Source organism: Sorex araneus, chromosome 2 (genome assembly GCF_027595985.1).
Source record: "Sorex araneus isolate mSorAra2 chromosome 2, mSorAra2.pri, whole genome shotgun sequence".
In the NCBI taxonomy this organism is placed as follows: Eukaryota; Metazoa; Chordata; class Mammalia; order Eulipotyphla; family Soricidae; genus Sorex; species Sorex araneus.
Genome location: NC_073303.1, coordinates 211,681,978 through 211,703,945, shown reverse-complemented (window position 1 = coordinate 211,703,945; position 21,968 = coordinate 211,681,978). Strand labels below are relative to the sequence as shown.

The window sequence follows — 21,968 nt, the reverse complement described above, 5'->3', positions numbered from 1 at the left end:
CTGCTTTATGTAAACAGTACAACATGATGATGTTACAGCTGTGCTGACCACAGCAGGCCTGGTGAGGGTGCATGACCTCTCCTAGTTTTCACACGCTGAGACCTTTCCAGACCTGCTCCCGTAGCAGCCTTCAGACGCAGTCCTGTGAACCACGTCAGTGTGCTGCGTGTTACACCCCCAGGTTTTCTCTACTGCAGAAGTGGAAGTATGTCCCATTCGACCTCTCCGCTCACCCCTCACTTTGGTAAACAGTAATCGGCTCAATTTCTAAGAGTTTGGGCTTGGTGGTTTTTGTGGCCGACCCGGGTTCGATTCCTCTGTCCCTCTCGGAGAGCCCAGCAAGCTGTCGAGAGTATCCCGCCCACACAGCAGAGCCTGGCGAGCTCCCCGTGGCGTATTCGATATGCCAAAAACAGTCACAACAAGTCTCACAATGGGGACGTTACTGGTGCCCGCTTGAGCAAATCGATGAGCAATGGGATCACAGTGCTACAGTGCTACAGTTTGTTTGTTTTCTCAGATTTACATATGACAGAAATCATTTGATATTGGTCTTTCTCCAACCTGAGTCAAACTTGCCGGGATCCCCTCTAGCCTAGGTGCTCAGGGGGCACCTTAGTCAAGAGAGGGTCTTGCAGTTTTCTGGCCGCACCACCCAGGAGGCGGTGCTTTATCTTTAAAGAATAAACCAAGTACAGGGCTGAAGCAATAGCTCAGTGAGTAGGGCATTTGCCTTGCACGCAGCTGACCTGGGTTCGATTCCCCAGCATCCCATATGGTCCCCTGAGCACCATGAAGGAATAGTGGAGGATTTTGTTCTCTTTTAACAATAAAAAAATGTTATTGTTGTGATAAACTGAAATTTATATTTATATTTTCTCTCTTTTTTTAAATTTTTCAGGGAGGAACTGACTTAATAATTAACAGCTATGGTCCTATCATCAAAACGAACCCTAAGAAAAAATGGTTTTTCTTTCAAGAGCCTAAGAAGCCAAAAGTCGAGCAGGTAACCCACCTCCACTGAGAAAAATCCTTAGCAGCCTGGAGAGTAGGAAAGGATGTCTATGGCAGCAGCCGGGGCGGGAGAATGCTTTGTTTTCTTTTCTGCATTCTTTTGGGGGGGGGGGCTTTATTAGTTTGGGGTCTAGTCAAGGTGAGTGCCCGCGTGGTGAGGGTGAGGGTGAGGGTGAGAAAGGGCGTGTGCAGAACAGTTCTCAGAGGCGGGGGCCAGGCCCGGGCCGGGGGGGGGGGGGGGGGGATGGGGGGGAGGGGCGGGAGCATGACCAGGGCAGCCTCTGAGTCCTGCGGGTCCCCAGGGCTCCGCCTTGCTGGGGCCCTGGCTGCTCCTCAGGCCTCGCCACCGCTCCCGGGACGGTGTCGGCTCAGCGTGCACTGGGGCCCGTCCTGCATTCCACTCGGCGCCCCTTCCTTTCCTTTGTGAATCATTTTCCTTCTTTATTTTTTTTTTAACTTTTTTGTTGTTGTTGTTAATTGATTGAGGTTCTGCGACTCACAGCATTGGTAATGCCGGTTTCTTCCGACGCCCCACCCTTGTCCCGGGGATGAGAGTAACAGCTGCCTGCACAGCCAGACCCCTCGTGGCTGGAGCTTGCCCGCCCTCTGGGTCTCTGAGATTCCTCCCTCCCCCCCTGCTGCCCCTCACACTCCGTCTCCGCCCGCATCCCAGAGCCGCACACGTCCTGCTCCTTGGCACAGCTCAGCCGTCCTAAAGGGAGAGAGTGTGTGGGTGAGGGTACCGGCAGACAGCAGCCTGTCTGTCCTGGCCCTGCTCGGGTCCTGCGCGTACTCTGAGCTGCCCTGGGCTCTGCACCCCCAAACCCCAAAACCCTGAGCTGGAATAATCAGGTTGGAAGAGAAATGCACACAAGTACTTCAGGTGTTCTGGGTCTTTCTTTAGAAAGAAAAGCCGAGGGCTGGAGGGATAGTACAGTGGGTAAGGTGCTTCCCTAGCATGCCGTCAGCCCGGGTTCGAGCCCCAGCACCACGTATAGTCCCCCAAGTATCCACTCACTCCAGGAGTGATTCCTGGGGGGCAGAGCCGGGAGTAACCCCTGAGCATCGCCAGGTGTGACTCAGAAACAAACAGGAATAAAGAAAAATCTGTGGTAGTGGCCCGAAACGTGCATTGGGAATTTAACTCTTATGTCTAGCACGCTTCCATGAAGTTGGTTTTGTTACATGCGGTTTCACATGAGTCGCAGTTTCCAAAAGCCACACAAGTGTTGGAAGGTGCTCGGGTGCAGGATCAGGGGTATGTGGCCCTGGGCTTGGGGGCTGGTCTTGCGTAGTTGAGCACCTGGGTTTCATCCCCAGCACTCCTAACCCCAAAATCCCCGTGGCATGTTCGATATGCCAAAGACAGTCACAGCAAGTCTCACCATGGAGACGTTACTGGTGCCCGCTCGAGCAAATCGATGATGGGATGGCAGTGACAGTGCCCCCAGAGGTGGACCGTAGATTGAAACGGAGGCCGTGGAATCCCTGCGGATTCCTGGCCCCCAGAGCCCCTTCTCCCGGCTGGCACGCTGACATCTGTCTCTCCTTAGCCTCCAAGCCGATTCACACCAGCCGTTTGCTTCTACCGGCCGGGCACCACTGTCCTCGTCAGCGACGGAGACTCCCCCCGCACCCTGGGGCCGCCCGCCAGCTTCCCCAGGCCCTTTGCGGGAGCAGGCGACACGGAGCATTCGGCCAACAGCGAAGGCAGCCACGAGACGGGGGATTCCGGAAGGTTCTCCCACGAGTCCAATGAGGAGATCCACCTGTCGTCCGTCAGAAGCAGCCCGCCCCTGGCCGCCGCCGTCGCCTCCGAGGGCAGCGGGTCAGGAGAGGCCCTCTCGCCGCCCAAGGGTGAGAGCCTGGCAGGGCCAGCGGGCGCCCAGCCGAGTTGCCCTGACGCTGTGCAGCCCGCAACCGTCCACTGTGCCGGGATTTGCCAGGAGTAACTGCACCTGTCAGCTCCGGCACCACGCGAAGGACAGCGCCAAGGACAGGGGGCCGGGAGTCACCGCCTTTTGGGAGGGTCTCGATGGCGTATTGGCGTCTCAGCTTGATCTGAATGTGTTTGGGTTGGGGGTTGTTTGTCTGTCTGTCTGTCTGTTCGTTTGTTTTGGCATTTGGGGGGAGGGGGCGGGTGGGTGTGTTTGGTTTTGTTTTTTTTTTTTAAACTCACGTATCTTGAATGTCTCATTGTCAGCAATGTGAAAAGTCAGTCAAGCTGTTTGACTGGATTGTAGAATTGATCACTGGAGCAAAGGGTAGACTTTCCGGAAGGCCCTTTGCTGACTATCTACCTCAGTTTGTCCAGCGGCAAACTCCGAAGCCAACTTTGTTACCTCGTTCGTTCGTTGCGGTCGTTGATGCCAGCTGCATAACCAATGATACTTCCTAGTCGCCTTATTCTTCCCATTGCGAGCGTGTGTGCGGTGTGAGCGGAGGAGCCCTGCGGGCAGAGGAGTGAGAATGTTGATTTGGAGCTCTGATTTTTAATTTTTTTTTTTTTTTTAGGAAAGTAGGGTGCACCCACGGGTCTGGGTCCCTTGGATACCTCTGACGGTGAGGGTTGTTCAGCCTCGGAGACGAGGACAAGTGGCGTTGTTGACTTGAATGTATGACCAACACAAATGCCGAGTGGGGCCTTTCCAGTTCCGCACGGTTGAGTAGCTGCGTCCCTCTGACGGCCCCCTCAGGGCAGTGCCTTTCCCGGCTCCCCCCAGCTGGGGAGGGGGTGGGGGGTGGCCAGAGGCGGAACTGTCCCAGGTTTGCTTTAAAGCATCCTTAGCATGTCCAGTGTCCATTGCAAAACTTGAGGCAGAAGCAGATGTTCTCAAGATAATGGATGTAGGTTTGCTTTAGAGAGGTGAGGACATTTCCTAGCATAGTGAGAATATTAATAAGTACCACAGGAGACAGGGCGATGAGCCCTGAGGTTGTCAACAGTGCCTTCCGTGATCGACTGTGAAGTTCTTTGCCTTAGAGACCTTTGAAATAATTTCGAGAAGTCATTCAGGGCAGGAGCGAGAAAAGTTGCCTTAAGAGTTTTTGGGGACTTGATCAGTGACTGTTTATGATGTATAGTATCTGATCAGCCTTTGCTTTTTCATGCAAGTTTTATTTGGGGGCGGTGGAGTATCTGTTGGCAGCTCTGCCGTCTTCCTTGTATCTTCTCGAATTCCTAGAATGTGGCCCTCTTTATTTCATTGCCGTGCGTGAGGAATGCTAATAACTCCAGGCCTGAGTTGATCCTCTTGCTGTTTTGAAATCAGCAAACTGTTCACCTCTGTCATGAGACCTTGTAGGTACCCAGTAGATGTAGCGGGTAAAGAGTTAAACACCTGTGGAGAGAGGTGGTCCCATAGCCTTTAAAAACCATTTTCCCCCATTTATCTTGACCTGATTTGGAGCCTCATTTTAAAAGAATTTTTAATGGGTTTCCTCTCGGAGCCTTTTGTTTATAGATGGGGCCGTGCTAAATGCTGATCTAAAATGGAAAGACTCATTATGAAAAAGAATCCCACTGGTGTGTAACGGGAGAACCATTCTGGTTGTTCTTCTTTTGTCATTTTGTGCCAAACTGGCTGTGTTCAGACATATGTTCGGTACGGCCATACAGTAGGTACTAACGACCAAACACCCGTTTAGGTATCTAAGTATATGAGCTTCATGGCAAAAAAAAAAAAAAAATTAAAAAAACAACAACAACAGAGCTTTAAGTGAACAATCTGCGGCAAGAAAATATGCCCCTGCCTTTATAGCTCCTGTCTTATACTACCTCCTTTTAAAAGTTATTCTAGTGTTATTTTATTTTTTTTCCTGTACTCAGGGAACCTTTACTTTTGAGTTGCCTCATGGAAACATGGGCAAATTGACAGGGTATGGTGTGTTCTTTTGTTGTTGTTTTGTTTGGTTTGGTTTTTTTGGGGGGAGGGAGGCATTTGTTTTTGGATTTTTGGTGGATTTTTTTTTTTTTGGTTCATAAGTAGATGTCTGTGGGGCCAACTTTTAACAGAATCTAAAATTAGGTGTGCATATGAATTGATGTTCTAAATTTTAATTAAAAGGCAAACAAGATCTCAGAGTTGATACATCATCCGTCATGGTGATGGGATATATATATATGTGTCGGACTGTATGAATTAGTTTTGTTCTAAACATCTAAAAATATGGTCTGAGGTCTTTGAAGAAAGTTTTTGTTTGGCAGATTTTTGAAGAAGAGGCCCATAGTTATCGTAGATCTTTAGACTAATTATTTGATAATTATTTACCAGTACATTTTATTTTTACTTTTTCACCTTTGCATTTTGTGCTTATACAGATTTTTTTTCATAATAATCCTGTTACCAAAGAATTTTTAGTAGAAAGTTAAAATTCGACTATGATTTCTACTCCAGATTGAATTAACTAGAAACATCTATAGATGTGAACACCTACACAAGTAGTTACTAATTCAGAGCAATAGGTTTTATATTGATTGTTGTAGTTAAATAGAATAGTGACTTTAACTACCTTGTTACCAGAGCATTTAAAGTAAGTTCCTTACCAACAGATTATAAGTATACTTTTTTTCTTCAACAAGTGTGTCTTCAACTATACAGTATTAAAGTATTTTTAAAATTGTTGAAAGTACTTGTTGAAGAGGAAAAAAGTCTTCACCAAAGATAAATATTTAGTATACAGCAAAGACTTCTTAGTGGCCAAAGCAAGGTACTTTGAAGTCTGCAGTATGAAATTGCAGCTGAAATGTGACAGTTCTTCCCCACTCTGATAGTGGTGTTAGTTCATCCTATTTGTTTCACTACAGAGAGGCTAATAAGCAACTGGTAACTATTTTCTTTTCCAAAGACTTAATTGGCTGTGAGTACTGATACCCCGCATGTCATTTTCATGCCAGATACTACTCATCAGTATTTTCATACCAAAGACCATTAAAATATATTGAGTAGTCTGTAAGTAAATAAAGATGAGCAGATTGGAAATATATTTAGTGGCTAATAGGAAAATCTAGCTTTAGTAGCAAAGATATCAAAGGGCTAAGTTTACATAATGAAGAGCAATACATTTATATTGGTATTTATCAGTGTTTATATTCAAGTACTTTTTTATCAGCAAATTTTTTTTAAAAAAACCAAAGATATTTAAAATTACCCTTTGCATAGAGGCAGATTTTGTTGTGCACCAAACTGTTGTTTCTTGTCTTCGTGTCCAGCAAACTTGTCTCTCCAGAAGCTAGTCCGCATCCAAGTAGCACACAGAGACTTTCCCTGACATCTGCTGACTCGGCCACGGGATGTTTTTGCCAAATGATGTGATACTTTCCTAAGTACCTTGAGTGTGCGATGTCACGAGACATCAGCAGAAGGTCTGTTGCAGAGCATGACCGCAACCCCTGAAGTAGCCTGTGCAGTTTTCCTCCTGCTTCTAAAGAATCACCCGCCCGCTTACAGGACTTGAGGCCCTCGTGAACACTGGCCGTTGGCATCTTTGGGGGGCGACCGAGCACAACACCAAACAAACCCACCACCAGAAAGTGAGCTGTGGTGGGTAGTTGTGCTCTTTCAGGCTGGTCCTCCCATAAAATATTTCCAGTGCTTTCGGGGAGCTACGGATTCCAGACTGTAGTGAAGTATTGGGTGGGATACATGTCTGGTTCTTTAGTTTGGTTAGTCTAAAGTAAGGGCACAACTTGACCCACTCCTAAGTAGCCTTAAGAATCCGCTTTGGCGCATCAGAGAAACGTGACCCTCAGTGAAATGTCTTTCGCTTGCCTTGGCGTCAGACAGGACCAGCGCCAATGTTGGGGGCGAGGGTCGGGGTTGGCATGAGTGTTGTGTTTCTTAAGGACTTCTGCCAGAAATCTGTTTGCGGTCAACAACTCAGGAAGGTTGTCCAAGCTTATGGGAGGATGCCTTGAAAAACTGAGTGTTATAAAAAGATGGAATTGAAAGTATCTTTTTGATGCAGGAATATCTAGGTGTAGTTCCAGTTTCAGCAGTGACCGTAGTGATTCACAGGAACATAGAGAGTTCATTGAATATAAAATCTGACTATGACTGTGAAAAAAAAAAAAGTTCCAACCAGGTTCAAAGAGTTATAAACTTTTAAGACTTAAATGCGTTTTTGTATACCGGTTCCTGCCACATGGTTCTGGTCATTGCTTTCATAGACTGGTTCGCATTTTTTTAATTCTGTGAGCCGTGAGTCCAGAGCAGATGGTTTTGGAGGTCACCATATTACAAGCCATTGTCTAATTGTCCGTTTTATTGGTGTTTAGAAGAACATGTATGTAGAATTTTGTGTTAAGTTGATTTATACTCAGGATATATGATCCCAGGCTAAGGCAATGTGTATGCTCGCAGGCTTTAATCTCTGGCTCTTTCCCTTCTTCAGCCTTGAGAGGTGTTTTAAGAGTCGCAGGACAGTTTTGCAGTTTTACCAGATACTGTTTTATTTCCTTCTTGCTGCTGTAACAAATTGCTGTGAATTTAGCAGCCCAAAACGACACAGTTTTATTAGCTTCCAGTTGTGTAGGTCAGAAATCTGTCCCGGTTCTCATTGGGATAAAATCCAGGTGTTGACAGGACTGGGTTCCTCCAGGAGACTGCGGGGAAGAATTGCATCCTTGTCTTTTCCGTTTGTCAGGACTGCAGCGCCTTCTCTCCATCCTGAAAACTGCCCCACTTCACAAAGCGAGTGTTATCCTGATTTCAGAGATCAGGAAACTCAGATGTAGAAGGTCTGACTCCAGGGGGACAACTAGTGAGTGACTGAGCGGAGATACAAAGCCAGTTTGTTCCAGCTCCCAAGGGTGAAGGGTGGTTCCTACCTTGGTCCATCTTGTCAGGTGAGAAATGACACCAGGTTGCCTAGGTTCACTGTGCCTTGGCACTGTGTCGACACAGCCAGTCCACCTGGAGAAGTCTTGGTCGCGTCCCTTCATCAGAGGCATTCAGAACTTGGGGGGTGGAGGCGCTGAGCTGTGACTCACCCCTTGTCAGCCCCCTGACCCACCTCCCCTTTCTGCGTATAAAGCTTGTTTTCTCTCGGCCAAGATTGGGTCTGGAGATCTTTGCTGGTGCCGGAACTGCATTAGAAATAAAGTAGGCATGCTTCTGGAGTCCTTATTTCATCAAGCCGCTAGAAAGGAAAGGAATTTCCTTCTTAGACAAGGTGTTCAGGATTGGCTTTTTATTTTTGTCCATTTTCCATCTTCCTTAAGTAGCAGTTAGGCTGGAAAAAGCCAGGCTTAGAACCGGGCATCCTTCGTAGATGGATCTAAAAAGTCATTATAGGAATACAAGCGTAGGTAAGAGCAAGGGAGAGCCATTGAGGCACCATTCTGAAAATAGTTGGGTGGGAAAATTCTTCTTTGTTGTTTTTTAAGTTTCGCTTGTTTATTTTGGGGCCACCCCCAGCAGTGCTTAGGACTTACCTGGCTCTGTGCTCGGGGATCACTCCTGGCAGTGCTCAGGGGACCCTATGGGATGCCAGGAATCAAACCAGACCTGGCCACGTCCAAGGCAAAAAAAATGCCCTGCCTGGCTCTTACTATCTCTCTGGCCCTTAGCAGGAAAATTCTTAGCCCATTTCTGGTCCTCCTCTCTCTCTCTCTCTCTCTCTCTCTCTCTCTCTCTCTCTCTCTCTCTCTCTCTCTCTCTCTCTCTCTCTCTCTCTCTCTCTCCATGAAATTAGGATAATAATTTGTTTTGCAGAATTAGTCTCTGAATTTTAAAAGAAAATTCAAGTGTAAATAATTATCATCAGAAACTCATTTCCATCAGATTGAATTGTATCTCAGCAGAATTTCTTTTCTGCTTAGGGTCAACCTTTCTCGTTTCATTCCACTTGTGCTAAAATAAAAGAACATTTGCATTTTCTCTACCTGCACCAAAACAACAACAACTAAGAAGTGGTTGGTAGTAAAGGACGCAGACAAGATTCCAAACACACTGTGATGTGGGCAAGTCTTTTTGAGGAAATGTGTTTGAGAATACTTTATATGAAGTCATCTTTTCTCAGCCCCGGCCAGTGTTGAGTGCCTTGGTTTTTAATTTTAAGGAGAGTCAAATATCCACATGGTGATGGTGGGAAGGGGGAAGGGAGAAGAGTACATTTCTAATATTCCTTTCTTACTGATCTACTTTTTCAAGATATGGAACATTTTAACATTCCTTTAAACTATGAAATGAATTTTGAGTAAGCAACTAATTCTGTTTATTCAGATCCACCTTTCGGGCGTATTGGGGGGAAAAAGCTATCTTTTTTTCCCCCCCCTTGGGATAATTTAGGAGATTCTGAACACTGTTGCACATTTATGCAAGTTTCTGTCTTGTATAGATAGTACTTGGTACTACGTAGACACAGACCTGACATAAATATAACCTTTAAAAAATTGTTACAGAAGTTTTATTTTTCTACAGAATTGTCTTCAAAGACAATAAGATTATCAATGTCTTTTAACCTTGAAATAGTCTTCCTGTGACCATATTCTGGATATCTGTTTTGTTTGCAAATGTTTTTTTTTCTTTTTTTTCATTGTCACACCCGGCAATGCTCAGGGGTTACTCCTGGCTCTGCACTCAGGAATTATTCCTAGCAGTGCTCAGGGGACCCTATGGGATGTTGGGAATCAACCGGGTTGGCTGCAAAGCAAATGCCCTCCCCGCTGTGCTATCACTCCAGCCCCTGGTTTGCAAATGTCTCTGAGAATTCTGAGCCTTTCACGGGACACGGGAAGGAAGCCTGAATACACACGCGCTGCCTTAGCCTCTCAGCAGGGGAAGAGAACTTGTTTATTGCCATTGTTAGATAATAGTTCATGTCTGAATATGCATTTTTTTTTCTCGAAGATTTGAATTAAATGCCAGTGCAGGAGCCAGTTCTTTTGTTTTGCATTATGGGTGTTCTGGACCCTGTCACTCCCTATAACCGTTTTTCCTGTAAGGGCAGCGTTTGCAGACGTGCTAATGGACTCTAGAACTGAGCGATATTAATTTTGTACTTGACTCAGGGGATCAGCTCTGTGAGCTCCGTGGCATGGAGAAAGCAAATGTTTGCCTTGAATTTGAATGTACCTCTTTAACGTCTTCTTTAAACATATTTTCTTTAATAATGTGAGTTCATTTTCTTTTCTAGCATCATAGTAAATATTGCCTAGTATTTCCCCCTCCCCAGGGTAGCTTTTATACTATCCTGCAGGTTATGCCAAAATGAATAAAAGTTTAAATGCCAAAATGTTTATGAAACTGCTGTCTAAAAACTGATTGATTGCACAGATTTAATAAACTTTTTTTTAGAAAAAAATATAGCCTGTGTATTTTCTTTTTTAACTCTCGGGTTTTCTTCTGGGGAATAGAGAATTTTAAGATTTTCTCTCCTAGGGTCAAATGACTAGATCCACCCCAGCCATGGGGGTTGATCCTCTTTAAGGTTTCCATGAGCTGTTGTCATCTGATATTTCTGAGTCACAGCAAGGAATTAACGGTTTCCCCCACTCCAGTAAAGTTGTTTACCTTGTGAACAAAATAATGGGTAGCCAGGGCTTGTTCAAATAAACAGAGCTGTATAATACATGGAGACACTTTCATTTAAAAAAAAAATATTGTGGGGAAAATGGTTGGGAATATGGAAAAGGCTTCCACTAAAAACTCTGGAGGTGAAAGCAAAAGCATGCCCCAAACTTTTCAAAATAGCTAAACTATTTTCTTTTCAATATCTAGGTTGGAGGAAAGAAAATAAGAATAGAACAATAAGTTCTTGAAATGACATTGTACTGGCTGGAAAACATAGAAAGAAACCATTGAAACATAAGAGAACAAGAAATTATTTTTAAAGAAGAAAAATTAACCTTGAAGGGGACGGGGTGAGAGGACGCAGGAGGATGGCAGGGCTGTGTCAATAGAGTTTCCAAGAACAGATTTTCAAAACTCTGGTAAACAGCATATCAGATTGCTGAAAGTATATTTTCAAACTTCAAAATGGTTGAGAAGAAACTGTTGAGTTTGCCACACAGACAAGCAGGTAGGAAATATAAAAAATGAGTTAGGGAGAACACTCAAAAGCTCAACTGAATCCTTGTGCTTAAAATTAACTGCACTGTAGCACTGTCATCCCCTTGTTCATCGATTTGCTCGAGCGGGCACCAGTAATGTCTCTATGGTGAAACTTGTTATTGTTTTTGGCATATCCAATACTCCACGGGGAGCTTGCCAGGCTCTGCCATGCTGGCGGGATACTCTCGGTAGCTTGCCAGGTTCTCCGAGAGGGACGGAGGAATTAAACCCGGGTCGGCCGCATGCAAGGCAAACGCCCTACCCGCTGTGCTATCACTCCAGTACAAAATGAAGGTATAAAAGACAAAATGCACTTTGACAGCCTTCTAAGATGAAAAGTTGCAGAAAATCAAGGATTAACAGTACTTAAAGAGAAAATGACTGAATTTATGAAAAGTCACAAATCCTCCAATTCAGAAAGGACAAACCGCACTCTGGAAAAAAAAAGTAAATCTACACTAAGGCATTTACACATTTTAGCGCAACTGCAGAACACCAAAAATAAAAGTAGATTACATAGATTGCACGAAGATTTTTCAATGGCTTTAAAAAAAATAAAAAAGGAAAAAGAGAAAACAAGAAGGTGGCAAGATAAGGACTGACTGCCCTGCAGACTTGAGGCAGTGAATGTGAGTTTACTCCCAGCGTCAATGGCATCTCCACCATTTGGGGAATTCCCATGTGCGACCCCCAGCATCACGAAACCCACAAAGGGAAGCAAAGAGGTAAAACTAAAATATACATTTTTTTTTACAAGACTGTAAGATTAAGGGGCTGGAGCGATAGATAGCACAGTGGGGAGGGCGTTTGCCTTGCATGAGGCCGACCCGGGTTCGATTCCCAGCATCCCATATGGTCCCCTGAGCACCACCAGGGGAAATTCCTGAGTTCAGAGCCAGGAGTGACCCCTGTGCATCGCCAGGTGTGACCCCCCAAAAAAAAGCAAAAAAAAAAAAAAGACTGTAAGATTAAACGTCAAGACATTGCAAAAATAGAAGAGCAACCTGAAGCTCTCTACCCAGATAAACTATTGTTTGAATGTTAGACTTCAGTATGGGTAATTCTAAATAAAGATTGCGTTTGCCACGCATACGTTGCTGCTAAATGTGCAACAAAGGATGTCTAGTAGGCAGAAGGAAGAGGTAGAAGAAAGAAGCAGTGATGAGCGGAACCTGCAAATCAGAAATAAGTTGGAGTGAATGCCCCTAGCGGGGGGAGAGGGGGACGGACTCAGAGCACTGAGTTGAGAGTAGTTCCTAAACACTGCCAGGTGTGTCCCAAGTCAAAAAAGACTGAAAGGAACTGGGAAGATGTCCTGGAGGGCTGAAGTGTGTTCTTGTGTGCAGAGCCCCAGGTTCCACTCCTGGCACTGCCGGCTTTCCTGGGCACAGTGGGAGTTCTTCCCGACCCCCCGCTGCAGTTAGAAACAGTTCCATATTCGCTGGGATGACTACGGTCAAAAAAGATCACTGTATCACTGCATCACTGTGATCTCGTTGTTCATCAATTTGCTCAAGCGGAGACCAGTAATGTCTCCATGGTGAGACTTGTTGTTGCTGTTTTTGGCATATCCAATATGCCACGGGGAGCTTGCCAGGCTCTACCATGCGGGCGGGATACTCTCTGTAGCTTGCTGGGGTCTCCAAGAGAGACGGAGGAATCGAACCCGGGTTGGCCACGTGCAAGGCAAACGCCCTACTATCGCTTAAAAAGATAGTAACCAAAAAATAGTAAGTACTGCTGAAGATGTGAAAAATTAGGAAACCTTCCCCACCCGCATGGAATGTCACCACGTGGATGGAACTGCATCTCAAACATGCCAATATTCTCTCTTACCACTCAAGCTCTTTGTGGCCCCTCGGAGTGCAAAAATGTACGACTAATCCCGAGAACACAGAAGACACATCCAAACAGTTATTCTAGGAAAATTGTTGACCTGTGCTTAAAAAAACATCAATAGTCTGAAAGGCAAGGAAGACTGAAGAAGGGTTTGCGATGAAATAAGGTGCAAGATACTTGCTAGTTAAATGCAGTGTGACAATGGCCACTCAACACCTTTATTGCAAACCACAACACCTAATCAGAGAGAGAGATCAAAAGGGAATACCCTGCCATAGTGGCAGTGTGGGGTGGGGGGGAGACGGGACTGGGGAGGGTGGGAGGGAAGCTGGGTTTACTGGTGGTAGAGAATGGGCACTGGTGAAGGGATGGGTTCTCGAACTTAGTATGAGGAAAACATGAGCACAATAATGTATAAATCTGTAACTGTACCCTCACGTTGATTCACTAATTAAAAATAAATAATTTATTAAAAAAATGCAGTGTGAATCTTTCATCACAGAAAAACAGGTACCAATAGATGTATTATGGATATATCAGTGTAATTTAAATACGGACAGCATGTTTCATAGTATTTACTGGGGTTAGAACTTAATTTAATCATTGTTGTGAGTTTATGTAAAAAATGACCTTGATCTCTGGAACGTTGATGTCTTAGAGACAGAGGAACAGCATGGTTCGAAAATAGCAGCAATAAAACTATAGCAGGTCCTTGGGTAATATCATTCTCACTCCATGTCATTTTGCTATAACGCTGATTAAATTACAGTAAAAGTTGGATGAACAGTATTACTTTGATTACGTGTTTCGCACTTAGGGTTCCCAGGGACCTATCTCTTAAAGTAGAACCTACTATATAGGCAGTCTGGGCCTGGGAGCTTCACTGACATTCTTTGTGCCTTGCAGATGTTGCATTTTCCCAGTTGAAGGTCTGTGAAAGCTCTGTGGTAAGCAGTTCTACTGGCACTATTTTCCCAGCAACATGTGCCCACTGCATGTTGGTGTCACATTTTGCTAATTCTCGCAATATTCCAACAATACTTCATTATCGTTATATCTGTGAGAGTGAGCTATGAACAGTGATCTTCGATGTTGCGATTATAATTGTTTGGGAGCACCTCAGATCACACCCAGGTAAGTTGGCAGACTTAATCTGTGTGTTCTGATTGATCTTTTCTCTTTTCAGGCCTCTCTGAGATGCAGCTATTGAAATTAGTGAAATTAGGTCACTTAATAACCCTGCAGTGACCACTAATTGTTCAAGTAAACGAAAGAATTGCATGTTTCTTTTTCTCATTTTATTTTTTTAAAATTTTTTATTAGAGAATCACTGTGAGGTACAGTTACAAACTTATGAACTTTTGTGTTTGCATTTCACTCATACAGTGATCGTTTACCCATCCCTCCACCAGTGCCCATTCACCTCCACCAAGGATCCCAGTATCCCTCTCACCACCCCCACGACATCCCTCACCACCCCACCCTGCCTCTGCAGCAGGGCATTCCCTTTTTGTTCTCACTCCTTTTGGGTGTTGTAGTTTGCAGCAGAGGTATTGAGTGGCCTTCATGTTCGGGCTATAGTCTACTTTCAGCTCGCATCTTCCAACCTGACGGGTCCTCCCAACATCCTCTACTTGGTGTTCCCTTCTCTGTCTCAGCTGCCTTTTCCCCCAGCACATGAGGCCAGTTTCCAAGCTGTGGAGCAGACCTCCTGGTACTTATCTCTACTATTCTTGGGTGTTAGTCTCCCGTTCTGTAACTTTATATTCCACAGATGAGTGCAATCTTTCAATGTCTGTCCCTCTCTTTCTGACTCATTTCACTTAGCATGATACTTTCCATGTTGATCCACTTACATAAGAATTGCATGTCTTTAACTTTAAGGCAAAAGCTATCAATGATTGGGTCAGAGAGATGCCATGGGGCAGGGTGCCTCCCTTACATGTAGCCAACCCAGGTTCAATCCCCAGAACACATCAGGTTCCCTGAGTCCTTCCGGGAGTGACTCCTGAGCACAAAGCCAGGATTTAAATCAGTCTGGTGTGGCTCAACTCCTCACCACCATCACCCCACCCCTCCCCACCCCCCAAAAAAGAAAAAAAATGATCAAGAGCCAGAGAGAGAGTACCATGGGCAGGCAGGATGCTTGCCTTGCGCACGACTGACCCGGGTTCCATCCCTGGCATCCCATGTGGTCACTTGAGCCTTCCAGAAGTGATCCCTGAGCTCAGAGCCAGGAGGAAGCCCTGAGCACAGCTGGGTGGCACTGTATCACTGTCATCCTGTTGTTCATCGATTTGCTCGAGTGGGCACCAGTCACATCTCCATGGTGAGACTTGTTACTGTTTTTGGCATATCGAATACGCCACGGGGAGCTTGCCAGGCTCTGCCGTGCGGACGGGATACTCTCGGTAGCTTGCCGGGCTCTCCGAGAAGGACGGAGGAATCGAACCCGGGTCGGCCGCGTGCAAGGCAAATGCCTTACCCACTGTGCTATGGCTGGGTATGGTCCAGAAACAGAAAAAAGAAGCTTAGTGAGGAAAAACATAACAGAATTTGAGGTCTATCGACAGCTAGACCTCCAGTCCTGAACATTAACCAACCAACCAGGGGGTCTGTCTTGTTTAGGGAAGTACGGAGGCCTTCCCCACAGTCTCCAGCAGCTTCCCCTGGTCAGTCAGAAACCATCCACCTTGAAACAGGGTCCCCCTCTAGCCACTGAAAGAAGGCACAGGTGACGGAGGCAATCTTAAGCAATGAGACATTTTTATTCAGGTGAGTGCGTTGTGTGGTAGACAATTCTGTTGCAGACATGACAGGCTCTGGTGTGGCTTGCACATGACACTCACACATGCTGCAAGACCCAAAGTTCCATGTGACTCTCTTTGCTGCGTGCTCGCTGACTGCAGAGGTCTGGGGCTGGGCCTTCATTCTGTCCCAGGCGTGCCTCTCTGTGACTGTGAAGAGAGACAGAGAGTGGATCTTGGGCGAGGCTTTCTTGCATTGTTTCAGCCTGCGCTGTGTCCTCGCACTGCTGAGAGGAAAGATAAGAGCACTGTAGCACTGTCATCCCGTTGTTCATTGATTTGCTCGAGCGGGCACCAGTAACGACTCCATTGTGAGACTTGTTGTCAGTAACGACTCCATTGTGAGACTTGTTGTGACTGTTTTTGGTATATAGAATATGCCACGGGGAGCTTGCCAGGCTCTGCCGTGGGATACTCCACGGGCGGGATACTCTCGGTAGCTTGCCGGGCTCTCCGAGAGGGACGGAGGAATCGAACCTGGGTCGGCTGCGTGCAAGGCAAACGCCCTACCCACTGTGCTATCGCTCCAGTCCGCTGAGAAGAAAGAGAGAAAGCAAAGACACAAATGAGATAACACTTTGTGGAGGGGGTTCCTGAGAATAGGGAGCATTTGCCTGTCAGGAGTAAGGCTGGATGTCTAATCCCCTGCACCACCCCACAGAGATGCAGTTTCTGATGCACCACAACCACAAGTGTAACCCACTGAGCACCATAACAACCGCAGAAAGCAAGGGTGAAGGAGAGTCATTTTAAAAAAAATATATAGATCATAGTTCTTTGGTGGACTGGAGCGCACTGGGGGCTCTTTCAGGGTCAGGGGAATGGGATCCAGCTTGTTACTGGATTTAGCATATGAATACACCATGGGAAGCTTGCAAGGCTGTCCCATGTGGGCAAGAAACTCTCAGTAGCTTGCCAGTTTCTCCCAGAGGGAGAGGTAGGCTACAAGATATCTTCTGGGAGCTTGCTTTTAAGTCTCTGGATATTGGCCATTGATGGGATTACACACACCTGGGTTCCTCTGCCGATACCTTCTTGCGTGAGGCCTGTCCCAACGTGTGGAGAGGGGCCTCGAGCATGGCTGTAGCTAGGTTCCGGTGGTCTTCGGCCGCTGGGAGCTCTGCTCGGGGTGGGGAGGGAAGCTGGAGCCCATCCCCTCTGAGGGGCCACAGGGAGGACAGCCAGGCGTGCCGGCAAGAGACTCTCTAAAATATTTTAAAAAAGTAAGATGGAATATCCTGGTTTATCTATACAGTGGAATAGTACTAAAAAAAATAATAAAGGAACGCATCCTGATGGGTGTATGACCTAGATGAACACTGAAAACTCATGAGAGCTGAAAGGAGCAGCTACAAACAGCCACTGACGGTCTGACTCCACTCGAATGGAATGAAGGGTTCAGAGCAGGCTCTTTACGTGAGAAATAGCCACTGGTGGTGGCCCAGGGCAAGAGCAGGGAGGAGGCAGGGCTAGTGTAGGCGACTGCTGACCAGGACAGAGAGTCTTTTCTGGAGGGTGACGGAAATGTTCTGCGTGTAGACCGAGGGACCCTTGCACGACTCTGTGAAGATATCAGAAACACTGGAAAGGTGAGTAAACTTTGCACTGGATTATGAACACGAAAATGATGCATTTGATGATATGTAAGTGATATCTCTATTTTAAAAAATGTGAATAGACAGACCAGCAGAGCCTGGCAAACTCCCCATGGCGTATTCGATATGCCAAAAACAGTAACTATAAGTCTCACCCTGGAGACATTACTGGTGCCCGCTCGAGCAAATCGATGAACAACGGGATGACAGGGCAACAGTGCTACAGTGAAGAGACAGAAAACGAGGGACCTCAGGGGAGTCTGAGAGGTCCTGGGGAAGCTCTGCACAACAGTCTTGCCTGGTTTTGTTTATCTGTTTGTTTGTTTGTTTGTTTGGGGGTTTTGTTTGTTTTATCTTCCAACACACTAACCTAGAAGGTTGAAATCCATTTGGGGCTCGAGGCATGACACAGCGAAGAGGCCGCTTGCTGTGCAATGCGGCTGACCTGGGTTCAGCCCCCAGCATCCAACATGGTACCCCCAGCCCACCGGAGTGATCCTGGAGCACAGAGCCAGGAGTAAGTAAGTCAGGAGCATCATCAGGTGTGTCCCCAAACCCCTCTATTCAAATTAACTAAATTTGTCCATTGTATATCTTTTTTTTTTTTTTTGGTTTTTGGGTCACACCTGGCGATGCACAGGGGTTACTCCTGGCTCTGCACTCAGGAATTACTCCTGGCGGTGCTCAGGGTACCATATGGGATGCTGGGATTTGAACCCGGGTCGGCTGTGTGCAAGGCAAACGCCCTCCCCGCTGTGCTATCACTTCAGCCCCATGTCCATTGTATATCTTTTCAAAGAGATTTTCATAAAAGGCCAGTAACTCCAAACACGCCAAATCAGTCCGCCAAATCACTCCAGGTTGATGGATCTCCGGGCTGAAAACTCTCTGGCCTTCTTGCAATGGGGACCAAGATTCCACCCCCTTCCCCGGGGCCCAGCAGCCCTCACGCCTGATCGCCTCTGACACCTGACAGCCCGGCTCCACCAAGCCTCCAAATTTCACAGTACTGACCGCCCAGCAGGAGCACAGCAAACCTGAGGGGAAAGCGTGCGGAGGCCCACCCAGCTCTGTGAGTGGAAGCAGTGACACGAGGGCTCCTCCAGCACCGCAGTTCCTCAGAAACTGACCTCAGCGATACCATTGTGAGATACAATAATGATCACAAATGGACTTTTTTGTTCTTTTTTTTTTTTGATGCACCATAACACTGTATAGCACTGTTGTTCCATTGTTCTTCGATTTGCTTAAGCGGGCACCAGTAACATCTCCATTGTTAGACTTGTTACTGTTTTTGGCATATCGAATACGCCACGGGGAGCTTGCCAGGCTCTGCTGTGCGGGCGGGATACTCTCGGTAGCTTGCCGGGCTCTCCGAGGGGAACGGAGGAATTGAACCCGGGTCGGCCATGTGCAAGACAAAGGCCCTACCCACTGTGCTATCACTCCAGCCCATTTTGCTGTAACAAGCAATATGAAGTAAACCTGTGCCTGCTAAAGGAATAGGCTTGCAGTGGTGGGTGGGAAAAGGGATATTGGTAGAGGGAAGGTCACCCTGGTGGTGGGATTGGTGTCAAAATATTAGATGCCTGAAACAACTGCGTTATGAACAACTTGGTAAATCACAGTCCTTAAATCTTAAAAAAAAAAAAAAAAAAGTTGTTTGCCGGACTGATAGTACATCGAGAGTAGTGCATTTGTCTTGCATGCAGCCGACTCGGGTTCGATTCCCAGCATCCCATATGGTCCCCTGAGCACCACCAGGAATAATTCCTGAGTGCATGAGCCAGGAGTAACCCCTGAGCATCGCTGGGTGTGACCCAAAAAGGAAAAAAAAAAACCCAAAACCCGCCAGTTGCTCCGTGACTGTCTTGCCGTTTTCACATGGTTGCCGTGTGTGTTGGGTGGCTCTGCCTTGCGCTGTCTCAGACACAGACACGTTTCCTGCTCATTTCCACACGCGCCTTGAACACAGGGCTGCCGTCTGCCAGTGTTGGCAAGTGTTTATATCCGGAAATAAATCTGCTTCGCCTTGCTGTAAGAAACAGAGAAAAACAAGACAAAAAAAAAAAATCCCCGAATTTCTTTGCCATATTGGTTTCATCAGCCGTCTTGAAAGAAGTCTGTGACTCACTGTGTCTTGAGAATCAAAGCCATGTGTCTCGCTGGTGGCACCCTACTCACCCAGGATGTTTTTTCTTGTCCCTTCTGCCTTCCTTGCCGTTTCCTTCATTGTCCGTCACCGTGTCCGGGGGCCCAGCAATCCATTTACAGCCTCCCAGTGGGCCCCAACGTTCTGCCCTCCGTCATGCATGTTCTCGCCCAGGCTAGACTTGGGAAGGGGACCAAAGCCATTGGTCACTGGTTACGTCCCTGTGACAAGCAGCGGGCAACATGGAGAGCTCGCTCTAAACCTGCACCCCTACTGTGAATATTTTATATATTTTTTTTAAATGGAGAAGAATGGGGGCCAGAGCGATACTCCAGCGGGTGGGGCGTTTGCCTTGCCTGTGGCCGACCCAGGTTCGATCCCCAGCATCCCATATGGTGCCCCCAGCACAGCCAGGAGTAATTTCTGAGTGCAGAGCCAGGAGGAACCCCTGAGCATCACTGGGTGTGACCCAAAGAGCAAAAAAATTTTAAAAAAGAATAAAATGGAGAAGGATAAGGACATACTTCAAAGGTGAGGTGTGTGCTGGGTGTGCACAAGGCCCCCCGAGTTCAATACCCCCCCCACAGGGGCCCCAACTACATCCGGTATCTCCCTGGAGGGGCGAGTTTCACCAAGCCTAAGCATCTAGCGGCTGGGCAGGGCATTGCAGGGATTGGTGAGAGGGACCAGGATATGGCGCCAGTGGCAGGGCACACGCCAAGTGTGTCTGCCTGGACTTCATTAGCACCACCGAGCACTAGACCAGCAGGAGAGCAGCCGAGGCCCCTGAACACCAGTGGGACTGTCCCCTAAATCTAATCAGTGGAGGACCAAGGGACTGGAGACTGTCAGTGTGCAAGGCACGTGCTTGACTCACTGTCCTACCTCTCCAGTCTCTTATTTTAGAAAATATTTCCAGTCTTGGTCTGATAGAATTATTTTTCAGAAGGTATTAATGCAAATATTGCAGGTATCTGAAATTGGGCTAGAGAAATCTGCCAGTGAGCTGGCTGCTTGAACATTGGTATCATCCCGTTGTTCATTGATTTACTCGAGCGGGCGCCAATAGTGTCTCCATTCGTCCCAGCCCTGAGATTTTAGCAGCCTCTCCTGACTCGTCTTTCCCAATGATTGGAGGCTCTTTCAGGGTCAGGGGGAATGAGACCTGTTATTGTTACTGTTTTTGGCATAACGAATACGCCACAGGGAGCTTGCCAGGCTCTGCCGTGAGGGCAGGATACTCTCGGTAGCTTGCTGGGCTCTCCAAGAGGCATATACATATATATATATTTCATATTACATACATATTACATATATATGTAATTCCTCTATGATTTTATGGAAAATGGGTAGCGAGTGTCTTATCATGTGTCGCGTGGCCGTGAACATGGTCCAGGAATATGTTTGCTCATGTGTGAGGCTTTGCCTGAGCATGTGAATAGTGACCTGGAGCGTTGTGGCAGTTGGGTAGTGGAGGTCAGCTGCCAGGGCTGGGTCCCTTGGGGTGGGGAGGGCTCTTGCCCGCCCCCCTCTGGGGCGCCCCAAGCGGAAACAGCCTCTGGTTCGGAGTCCGTGGCATGGTTATGGGAGCCTCAATTTATGCTCCCTTCCGGGAGAAGCAGCCACGAGATCTGGAGGGTGGCCCGTGAGGAGATTATCTGGCGCCCGGAGGAGGTGGCTTATGGGTGTGACCCCCGGTGGCCGGAGGACAATGTGGTTGATCATTAGTAGTTAATATATTTTTCTTTCCAGCGTTAGAATCGTTCATTTATCTTGTGTGTGTTGGGGGGGCCACACCCAACCATGCTCAGGACTTACGCCTGGCTCTGCACTCCGGGATCACTCCTGGCAAGGTTCATGGAAACATACATAGTGCTGGGTGTCAAACCCGGGTCTGATGCATGCAAGGCAAACACACTCCCCACTGTACGCTCACTCTGCTTAATTTATCTCTTACTCTTTTCTGAAGGCGGCCACAGTTTCTAATGCTCATGGGTCATTCCTAGTGGCACTTGGGAGACCAATTGTGGTGCAGAGAAATGAAATGGAGTTGGCTGTGTGCAAGGCAAGCACCTAAACCACTATACTATCTCTCCAGCCCTAAGATTTCATCCGTTTTTTAAAATTAATTAACTGAGGAACATTTAATTAATGAGGGAACGACTTGGTGCCAGAACTTCGCAGGAGGAAGAGAGCAGTGTGAAACACCTTCGAGAGTGTCGAAGAAGTGGTTAAGAGGATAAAGAACCTCCAGCTCCAGGCACATCTTTTCAATTCCACCGTTCTTCCTGCACTAATATATGCCTCAGAGACCTGGGCCCTACGCAAACAGGATGAGAACGCTATTCGGGTTCCCAAAGAGGAATCGAAAGAGCTGTGCTAGGAATATCATGTCTCACTCAAGTGAGAAAAGGAATCCGGAGTTCTGACCTCCGTCAACGGTCAAGAATCAGAGATGCTGTCTAGTTTGCCAAGACATCAAAAATCAAAAATGGGCTAGATATGT

General features: G+C 46.9%; 1 protein-coding gene across 1 annotated transcript in view; it reads left to right on the top strand.

Annotated features, from left to right (window-relative positions):
• Positions 1 to 21,968, top strand: part of PRTG (protogenin) — a 150,454-nt gene that overhangs the window by 114,539 nt on the left and 13,947 nt on the right. Inside the window, exons 19-20 of the mRNA XM_055124556.1 lie at positions 902 to 1,006; positions 2,568 to 2,871. Coding sequence (XP_054980531.1) covers positions 902 to 1,006; positions 2,568 to 2,871 — 409 coding nt within the window. The remainder of the gene's footprint in view (positions 1 to 901; positions 1,007 to 2,567; positions 2,872 to 21,968) is intronic.